The 10,845-nt window shown below is 39.5% G+C and overlaps 1 protein-coding gene across 3 annotated transcripts in view; it reads left to right on the forward strand.

Annotated features, from left to right (window-relative positions):
- Nucleotides 1-10,386, forward strand: part of ZNF326 (zinc finger protein 326) — a 43,609-nt gene extending 33,223 nt beyond the window's left edge. For all 3 annotated transcript variants that reach the window (XM_024565403.3, XM_024565405.3, XM_045199481.2), the window contains one exon: nucleotides 7,794-10,386. In XM_024565403.3, coding sequence (XP_024421171.2) covers nucleotides 7,794-8,150 — 357 coding nt within the window. In that variant the 3' untranslated portion in view covers nucleotides 8,151-10,386. The remainder of the gene's footprint in view (nucleotides 1-7,793) is intronic.
- Nucleotides 10,387-10,845: the final 459 nt, after the last annotated feature.

Below are 10,845 nucleotides of genomic sequence, written 5' to 3' on the forward strand. Positions count from 1 at the left end.
TCAGTGACCACAGGAATCTCCAATTTAGGGTGCAGTGAAGAAGAAAACTTTATTCAGTGCAAAACAGCTCAATTGTGATACAGCATGGCTGTGAAAACAACATAGCTGTGAGGCAGTTCTGAGGCTGTTCTGCTCTCCACCTAGACAGCTCTTCTCTCCTCGTTGGCAGTTGGCTTTGTACTGCACTGGTTTGCTCCCTTCTGTGCCAGTCTGCTCTGGTCTGCTCTGCTCCAGTGAGTCATCTTCCATGTTTCAGCTTGGCCAGTGAAATGCAGTCTTTGGTAGAAAGGGAAAGTGCACTTTCAGAGCCAGAGGGGAGTGGGGTTATATAGACAGAAGTCCCCGCCCCTAGTCCCTGATTGGACCGTCCTCCTGCAGCTCTAAATCCTTGTAGTGATGGGTCCAAAAGGTACTGTCCTGATTGGTCAGAATAGAGTCACTTTGACTGGCAGGAGCTGTGCAGCTCTGATGAATAGGCTCTGTCCTATTGGTTGAAATAGGATTCCAGGAAACCTTTATAAGGGCTGGCACAGATGGCAGAAACACAGTGCAGGCAGGTGGTTCAGTGCAGGCCTCTTTCTGAAGTGCAGTTTGAGTGAGAGGCCCCTGTCTAGAGCACAGAGCTGCCATGCTCTGTTCTTTCTTTCTTTCTTTTTTTGTTTTTTTAATTTGAGCCCAGTTAGCCACGAGGAGCCCTTCTTAGTAGTAGGTATGTTGTATGTCAGGGTCTACAATACTTAATGACCACTAAATTATCCTTCAATCAAGAGACTTCCACGTTGAGTAAATTTCAGTTCTTTCAGCTTGTTTCTTAGGGACATGTTTTCTGATTTGTTAAACATATTTCTCACTCTTTACTACATTCTTGACACTTATTTTTTAAAAGCGAATGCCACACTAATTGAAATCCAATTTGGGTGGAGATACGGCATCTAAAAGATAGGAGCCAAATTAAGAAAAAATTAGATTTTTATCCTTGCTGTATCACAAACTTTTGAGAAGTTAATGGTTTCTGATAATGTACAAAAATAATTTTTAATGAGAGAAGAATACAAATTAGAATTTTGCGTAGGGTTTTCAGGCTTCACTTAAGATTGCTTCATGGAGAAAGTCATCACTGGTGGAGTGTCTTGCTCATGGACCTATTTTGGAGAAAGTACCTGACCTGAGGAGATTGCATCAAGAGCCTTGTTACTCTGAATGTGATCCATGGACCAGCAGTATTGGCATTACCTGGGAGCTCATTAGAAATACAGTTTCATTTTTAGTTCATGTCCAGGCCTATTGAATAAGAATCTTCATTTTAATAAGATTCTGTTTTATTCATCTGCGTTAAAATTCAAGAAGCACTGAAGTCACTTTGTTCAGTGAATTCCCTTTGTTCAACATTTCTGTCTACTTTGTTTCTTGCTGTATTCCCCAGAACACCTTCTTGTTTGTGGTCAGCTCTGGTCATGGCCTAAAACTCTTTCACTTTCAAGTGCTCTCAGTCTGGCAAAACACCCTTTTTAATCTTTGTCCCATGAAGGTAGTCAATTCATCAGTTTCTCTCAGTTCTCCAACTGTGTCATCTTGTTCTCTCTACTCCCTGACCTGGACACTCATGGTCAGCCCTAACAACAGTAGGGTACTTCTAAAATTCCTTCCTTGTTCTTCTGCCACTTACCAGTTCCCAGCACTGTTCCATCTACGGTTAGCTTTATTCACTGTGTCTTGCTGACAGTTTCGTGGCATTGTGCCAGTATTATGCTTGCACATTTTCACTGCAGTTCACAATAATTTTACTTACTACCTATCGCTGTAATACGTTTCCTATAGTGACTGTTTCAAACTTACTCCACTATTCACATACTCAGATTTCATTCTTACTTTCCTCACTTCCCACATTATTATTTCTTGTCTTAGGGAGATAGAGACCATTAGATGTGAGCTCCGTAGTTCTCTCCTTCTAACTTGGATTTATGTATCTATCCATCACCTTTATTGTTCTCTGTGAAGAAAAATACCACTTAAAAATTTATTTTTTATTTTTTAAGATTTTATTTATTTATTTTTTAGAGAGGGGAAGGGATGGAGAAAGAGAGGGAGAGAAACATCAATGTGGTTGCCTCTCATGAGCCCCCCACTGGGGACCTGGCCTGCAACTCAGGAATGTACCCTGACTGGGAATCGAACTTGCAACCTTTTGGTTTGCAGGCCCATGCTCAATCCACTGAGCTATACTAGCCAGGGCTAAATTTTTTTTTTTAATATATTTTATCGATTATGCTGTTATAGTTGTTCTATTTCCACCTGTTCCATTCCACCCTGAATCCCCCTCCCACCAGCACTCCCCCCACTTAGTTTATGTTCATGGGCCATACATATAAGTTCTTTGGCTTCTCCATTTCCTATACTATTATTATCTTCCTCCTGTCTATTTTGTACCTACCATTTATGCTTCTTATTCCCTGCACCTTTTCTCCCATTCTCCCCTCTCCTCCTCCCTGCTGATAACCCTCCATGTGATCTCTATTTCTGTGAATCTGTTCTAGTTGTTTGCTTAGTTTGTATTTGTTTTTGTTTTAGGTTCAGTTGTTGATAGTTGTGAGTTTGTTGCCATTTTATTGTTCATATTCTTGGTCTTCTTTTTCTTACATAAGTCCCTTTCACATTTCATATAATAAGGGCTTGGTGATGATGAACTCATTTAACTTGACCTTATCCAAGAAGCACTTTATCTGCCCTTCCATTCTAAATGATAGCTTTGTTGGATAGAGTAGTCTTGGATGTAGGTCCTTGCCTTTCATGACTTCGAATACTTCTTTCCAGCCCCTTCTTGTCCGTAAGGTTTCTTTTGTGAAATCAGCTGACAGTCTTTTTTTTTTTTTTTTTGTAAATATATTTATTGATTATGCTATTACAGTTGTCCCATTTCCCCCCCACTCCACTCCATCCTGCCCACCCCCCTCCCTCCCACATTCCCCCCCTATAGTTCATGTCCATGGGTCATACTTATAAGTTCTTTGGCTTCTACATTTCCTACACTATTTTTACCCTCCCCCTGTCTATTTTCCACCTATCATCTATGCTACTTATTCTCTGTACCTTTCCCCCTCTCTCCCCCTCCCGCTACCTTAATGACAACCCTCATGTTCTAGTTGTTTGCCTAGTTTGCTCTCGTTTTTGTTTTATGTGTGGCCGTTAATAACTGTGAGTTTGCTGTCATTTTTACTGTTCCTATTTTTGATCTTCTTTTTCTTAGGTAACTCCCTTTAACATTTCATATAATAAGGGCTTGGTGATGATGAGCTTCTTTAACTTGACCTTATCTGAGAAGCACTTTATCTTCCCTTCCATTCTAAGTGATAGCTTTGCTGGATATAGTAATCTTGGATGTAGGTCCTTGCATTTAATCTTGGGTAATGTCATTATGATGTGCCTTGGTGTGTTCCTCCTTGGGTCCAGCTTCTTTGGGACTCTCTGAGCTTCCTGGACTTCCCGGAAGTCTATTTCCTTTGCCAGATTAGGGAAGTTCTCCTTCATTATTTGTTCAAATAAGTTTTCAATTTTTTGTTCTTCCTCTTCTCCTTCTGGCACCCCTGTAATTCGGATGTTGGAACAGTTCAAGGGGTCTTGGAGGTTCCTAAGCCTCTCCTCATTTTTCCAAGTTCTTGTTTCTTCATTCTTTTCTGGTTGGATGTTTGTTTCTTCCTTCTGGTCCATACCATTGATTTGAGTCCCAGTTTCCTTCTCATCACTATTGGTTCCCTGTACATTTTCCTTTGTTTCTCTTAGCATAGGCTTCATTTTTTCATCTGTTTTTCGAACAGATTCAACCAAGTCTGTGAGCATATTGATAACCAGTGCTTTGAACTGTGCATCCAATAGGTTGGCTATCTCTTCCTCGCTTAGTTGTATTTTTTCTGGAGCTTTGAAGTGTTCTGTCATTTGGGCCATTTTTTTTTTTTTTTTTTTGGCGCGTCTGTTACTTTAAGGGGCGGAGCCTTAGGTGTTCACCAGGGTGGGGTGATGCTGGTCACAGCCCTGTGATGCTGTATGAGGGGGAGGGGCCGAGTGGGAGCAATGGCGCCCGCCTCACTCTCCTCCGGATTTCAATCTTTCACTCCGATACCCACAATCAAACTGGGCCACTCTGGTGCTGGTTCCCGAGTGGGTGGGCCTGTGCACACTCTAGGCCCCTGTGGGTCTCTCCAACGACCTCTCCTGTGAGGCTGGGAGTCTCTCCTGCTGCCGCCCCAACCCCCAGGGGCGCTTTCAATCAGAGGTTTGAGGCTTTATTTCCCGGAGCTGGAGCCCTGGGTTGTGTGGTCTGCTTCGCTCCCCGCTGTTTGTCCCGTTTATCTGTGGGCAAATGTGGTGCCGCAGGGTGCTACCCGCTGCTCTGCCTGCCCCGTTCTCCGCCACTCTGAGTCCGGCCCTCTCGGTTTATCTGTGCAAATGTGGGGCCGCAGGGTCTGCTAGTGCTCAGACTGCCTGCGCCATTTGTCCCACCTCCGCCAGTTTCAGTCCCGCCACAGCCACGCGAGTCCTCTCCACCCGGGTGCCCGTCTCCGCCCCTCCTACCAGTCTGGATGAATGGTTATTTTCTATTTTCTTGGTGTTGGTCCCCCTTTCTGTTCGATTCTCTGTCAGTTCTGGTTGTGCGAGGAGGCGCAGTGTGTGTACCTACGCCGCCATCTTGGTTCTCTCCAGCTGACAGTCTTATGGGAACTCCCTTGTAGGTAACTGTCTCCTTTCCTCATGCTGCTTTGAAGATTCTCTCCTTATCTTTAATCTTGGCTAATGGAATTATGATGTGCCTTGGCCCATGTGCTTCCTTAGGTCTAACTTGTTTGGGACTGTCTGAGCTTCCTGGACTTCCTGGAATTCTGTTTCCTTTGCCAGATTGGGGAAGTTCTCCTTCATTATTTCTTCAAATAAGTTTTCAATTTCTTGCTCCTCTTTTTCTCCTTCTAGCACCTCTATGATTCAGATGTTGGGACTTTTAAAGATATCCTGGAGGTTCCTAAGCCTCTCCTCATTTTTTTGAATTCTTGTTTCTTCATTCTGTTCTGGTTGAATGTTTCTTTCTTCCTTCTGGTCCAAACCATTGGTTTGAGCCCTGGTTTCCTTATCTTCACTGTTGGTTCCTTGTACATTTTCCTTTATTTTGCTTTGCATAGCCTTTACTTTTTCCTCTGTTTTGTGACCATACTCAACCATTTCTGTGCGCACCCTGATTACCAGGGTTTTGAACTGCACATCTGATGGGTTGGCTATCTCTTTGTTGCTTAGTTTTTTTTCTGGAGTTTTGATCTGTTCTTCCATTTGGCATATTTCTTTGTCTCGGTGCACCTTTACATTGTAAAGGGCGGGACAACCCACATCTCTGTGCTGTGGCTGGTGTGTGGGGGAGGGGTCTGAGAGGGAACAAAGCAGCTTGGTCTGCTCTCAGGCTTTCAGTTACTTCCCCTGCCACCCACAAGCAAATTGGGCCCTTGTTGTGCTGATTCCAGGGTGGGTGGTTTTGTGTACGTTCTAGGACCCTGTGGGTCTCTCCAACAAACTGTCCTGTGAGGCTGGCAGTTTCTCCTGCTGCCACCTCAATCCTCACAGGTTTTCTCAGTCGGAGGTTTGAGGCTTTCTTTTCCCTCACTGGAACCCTCAGTTGCGTGGTCTTTCTTGTTCCCCAGTTCTTCCTCCCAGTTTATCAGTACAGAAATGTGGGACTGCCAGGTCCTCCAGCTGTTGCCGTGCTATGAGTTGTCTCCACCCCATCTGCCCGTCTCCGTCCCTCCTACCAGTCCGGATGAATGTTTCTTCTTTAACTCCTTGGTTGTCGGACTTCCATACAGTTCAATTTTCTGGCAGTTCTGGTTGTTTTTTGTTTTTAAATTTGTTGTCCATTTTTTGGTCATGCGAGGAGGCAAGAGTGTATCTACCTACACCTCTGTTTTGGCCAGAAGTCAAAAAATACCATTTTTTTGCCCTTCATCTATGTTAGTTTCATTAGCTATCTCTTTTATTACTTGCATCTGACTTTTTCCACTCTTTATTTTACTATTTTCCCCAAACAGACAACGCTAATGAGTTCCCTAAACTAAAAATGACTTAACTTTTCCTGGTCTCTGGTTGTACCTGAAAAGGTACTTTACATTTAACCTCGTAGTTCTCAATTGGACATATGTAATTAGAATTACCTGTTAGGCTAAAATCAAATAAAAATCTGCTTAGGCACTTACTAAAACCTTCTAACTTAGGGTTTTCAAATAATTTCAGATACATATTTCTGAAATGCTTCTTAAATATGCAGGTTACCGGACTTCTTCCCTGGAAATTCTGATTAAAGAGGTCTGAAATTGATTCAGGAATTTGATTTTTTAGTAAGAGCTCCACTACTTGACTAAGTTAAAATCTCAGAGTGTGATACCTGGGCCTTTGTCTTTTGAGAGCTTCATGGGAAATGGTGGCAATTAATGCTTGGGCAGTTCTTGGTGTTTAACTTTCACTTAAATCATCCTTTCGAAAGTGCTGTAAGATTACCAGTGACCTAGTTTTCAAATAAAAATTTTTACTATTTTATTCTTTATTATTTTAAATTTAAGAAATAAAGGGGATAGTGTAATAAATCCCTCAAGTACCCTCACAAAGCTTTAGTATAATTATCAGTTCTACAGACAGACCTTTTTCAGTTCTGTTCCACTCTTGTTTGCATTACTTGACACTGTTGATCTATCACTTACTCTTGAACCTTTGTTTTGCCAGTTAATATTTTGCTCTCCTGGGTTTCCTCCTATATCGAGTGTTCCTTTTCTGAATTCTGCCCCCATGTTATAGGCATTTTCATAGGTGCTTTTTTTCCTGCTCTCTCCCCCAGCCCCATCCTCCCTGGGCTGTCCCATTTAAGATCTTGGCTTCACTATTCACTCTGCAAGCAATTCACAAATCTGAATGTCTTTAAACTCTCTTCTGAGTTGCAAATTTACAGCTGCCTGTTAGTCATTTAGACTTCTGAAATCCTAATTACATACAGCATATACCTGCTTCTTCCCCTTTCCCATCCTATTTTACCTATTCTGTTAATGGTGTCACCACATCTTCTACACTTTACTATGCTATTACAGTAGTTATTTCTCGTTTTGCTACTCCAGCTTATCCTGCACACCCTGCCTGGTTTATGTTAACATGTATCACCCGTCTTACACTGTCTACCTAATGATCTTCATTGCCTCTACGTTTCCTACTGTGTCAATGTAGCCTTCTTATATGTTGTTTTTGAGACTTAATCCGGATACAGAATTCAAGTATTTAAATAAAAATACTAAAATACAGTTGTATCTGTGACTGTTGAGTGAATTAAAGATTTGACTACTTTTTCAAAGAAAAAGTTAGGCACATAATTTTCATTTGAGGTTTTTAAAGATATTCTACAATAGTAGTGCATCTACTACTAGTATAATTAAGTAGGAAATAAATCTTTTACTTCATCTACTTAGTTTCTGTGCAAACCTATATATTTGCTTCCTCCACACCTCTCTCGCCCCCTCTCTCTCACACACACACAGAGACACAATTTTTAGAAATTCAGTTAGGGAAATGTGGCCTTTCTGCCTTCCAGTTTATGGAGCATAAGGTAATGACTTCAGTAATATTTATACTCATATTGGTATTACTACGTACTTAACAGATATTTAGTGAATTTGTCATATGTTGAAATAAAAAGCTTTTAAAAAATATTTGTTTTGATATAGTATAAAAATTTCACTGATACATAATGAATGTGCTGAGCTATCCTCTCCTCATTTCTTTAGGGTGAGAATCCTTTTGAAATTCAAGATCATTCTCAAGATCAACAAATAGAAGGAGATGAAGAGGAGGAGGAAAAGATTGATGAACCTATTGAAGAGGAGGAGGAAGAGGAGGAAGAAGAAGAAGAGGAAGTGGGTGAAGTGGAGGAAGTAGAGGAAGCAGAGGAAGTGGAAGAAGCAGAGGAAGTGGAGGAAGTAGAGGAAGGGGGAGAAGGTGAAGGAGTAGAGAGAGTTGGGGAAGGAGAGGCTGTGGGGGAAGGAGAGGGAGTTCAAGAAGGAGAAGGAGTGGGGGAAAGAGATGAAGCAGCAGCAAAGGAAGAGCATGTCAGCTCCCCTGTTGACCAACCTGAAGAAAATTAAATATAAGGTATTAGATTTAAAAAAAAGCTTTAAATTTCTGTCTTAATGTGGAGAAGGGTAAGAATTTTAATAGTTTAAAATGAGACTTAACACCTACGTTGCATGCATTCCACACATTAAAATTTGTTTTATATAATTTCTAAATGTTTGGCATTTGTTTTAATAAAATGAAGGTATTAGTTTAGTTTTTATAGCCACCAAACTTAGATTCAATAAATTGTATAATTTTTAAGCTTAATTTTTATTACTTTATTGGTGTTAGGATAACAGATGTGTATTGTTAGTATATCTATTCTAATCATTTGAACTTAAATGCTGCTCTTGGGAGATTATATTCAAGTGTGCATTAATGTTTTGAATACTTACCCTGGAAGAGATAAATTGGGCAAGTATTTTGTGCTCTGTGTATTTTTTTACTGCATTGGACATTGAATAGTAATTTGCTTTAAGATACGCTTTAAGGCTTTTTGTGACCATGTTACCCTTTGTAGCAATAAAAAGTGTTTTTTTGTTTTTTTTTGTTTTTTTTTTTTGTTTTTACAAAAACTCTATCTAGATTAACAGTTTTAAATGAAACAGTTCAGAAATTAAATTGAGTGTTTAAAATTAGGATTTGCCTTAATGCACAAGTTCAGCTCACAAGTATTTTAAGATGATTGAGAAGACTTGAATTAAAGAAAATTTTACCTCAATCATATTTTAAAATGTATTACTAAATATTTTTTAACATATTTCAAATAGAGGTCAGTCTATAACTGACCTATTTATACTTGTTTTAATTCATCTCGTTTCTTGGTGCCTGTGTCAAATCTTGAAATCTTTTTGAAATACATTTGAATACAAATAATTTTTCATAGTTGTGTTAGTTATTTTGTTATGTCAGTTCTTGGTTGAAGAACAAAGAAGCAAACTATCACTTTTTAAAAAAAGAATTATTTCTCTCTTGACTATTTACCTCCTGTATTTACTTTTTGTAGTCCATATGTTCTTGTGTAATGTAAAAGAGAAGATGAGGTTGATGACTTTTTTCAAATGACTATGTCACTGAAAAGAAGTACTCTGTTTGAATCTCTATTCTGGCCTCTTTTGAAAGGAGTGCTCTTTCAGTAAAATTACCTTCTCAAAATTTTGAGGCATCAAATGAATCAATATATGGGTATATTAAGTAATTTTAAGGCATTGAGTGGATGATTGTATGGGCATTTGTAGAACTTCATAGATAATTTCTCTTTTTGCATATAGTAAAGCTTTTAAAGGGATTTTTTCCCCCAGGCCAATATGGATTTATCATTGTGGGCTACATTTACTTATTTTCCAGCTGCAAAAATACAGTAGGAATTTATATCCACTTACAGGGATTTGGAGCCAAATAAGGTTAGTTGAAGACTGGGGATATTTGGAGTCTGTATTTGCTTTAAAAAGACTTCAGAAAGAAAGCCTTTTTGCTCAGGAGTTTGTATTTTGAGGATATTAGGACTTGATCTGCCTTCTTGTTTCTCCTTAAAAAATATTTATGGAAGAGCTAAGGTAAAAGAAGAATAGATCTCTTTGGGTTAGAATTTGGTAGGTTCCTTTGGCAGTTAGTAGGGCTTTAAAATTTTTTTTTAGATTTATTTTTAGAGAGAGGGGAAGGGAGGGAGAGAGAGAGGGGAAGGAAGGGAGAAAGAGAGGGAGAGAAACATCATTGTGTGGTTGCCTCTCACATGCCCCCAACTGGGGACCTGGCCTGCAACCCAGGCAGGTGCCTGGACTGGGAATCAAAGTGGCGACCTTTTGGTTTCACATGCTGGCACTCACTCCACTGAGCCACACCAGCCAGAGCAGGGTTTTTGTTTTGTTTTGCTTTGTTTTTTTAGAAACTTTTGGAAAGAATCCTGTAGAGAAAGAATCCTGCACAACAAATTCTAAGTAAATGTTTTAGAATGAGAGATAGGAAGGAGCATCTAAGTAGTAATTTTGTGGGAAACATGTAAAAACCTTTATTCAGACTAGCTTGTTTACATAGTATTAATAAAGTGCATTGTGTTATTGTACGTAATTCAGAAATTCAAATGTATGTGTATTGGATAATTTGTAGATAGGTAGTTTAATTTGCAGGCAGATTAATTTTGGTGATCCTTTGTGTTTATATTTTCAATACTTTTGTGATAAGGATATATGTAATATGTATAACTTTGTAACTTTGTTTCCAAGCATTATTTGTTTTCTTTATTAAAAACCTAAACATTAGTTCTAATCACCAAAGAATTTCATTTACAGCTTACACAGTTGTTTAAGCCAGATGTGTAGGACTGTCTTATATTCCCTTTTTATCCCTTCCTAATTGCAGTCTATCAGAAAGTCTGTACTTTCTACTTCTAAAATTTATCTGCCCAGTCTTCCATCTCTACTGCTACCAACCCAGTTTAAGTCACCATCACCTCCTTCCTGGACTATTGAAATAGCTTATTAACTAATCTTGCTTCCACTCCGACACTGCTAGACTGTTTTCCACACAGAAGTATAACTTTTTAAAACTATAATTCAGATTATGCCAGCGTCCTGCTGCTTTTTGTACCTGCACAATCCAAACTCCTTATCCTGGCACTCAGGCCTGGCCTGGCCTTCCAATTTTATATCATACTGTTCTCACCAGCCATAATGACTTTGTTTTTGTTTTTGTTTTTTTAAATGAAGCTCTTCCCTATCTCCATAT

Source organism: Desmodus rotundus, chromosome 3, assembly GCF_022682495.2.
Source record: "Desmodus rotundus isolate HL8 chromosome 3, HLdesRot8A.1, whole genome shotgun sequence".
NCBI classification, from domain to species: domain Eukaryota; kingdom Metazoa; phylum Chordata; class Mammalia; order Chiroptera; family Phyllostomidae; genus Desmodus; species Desmodus rotundus.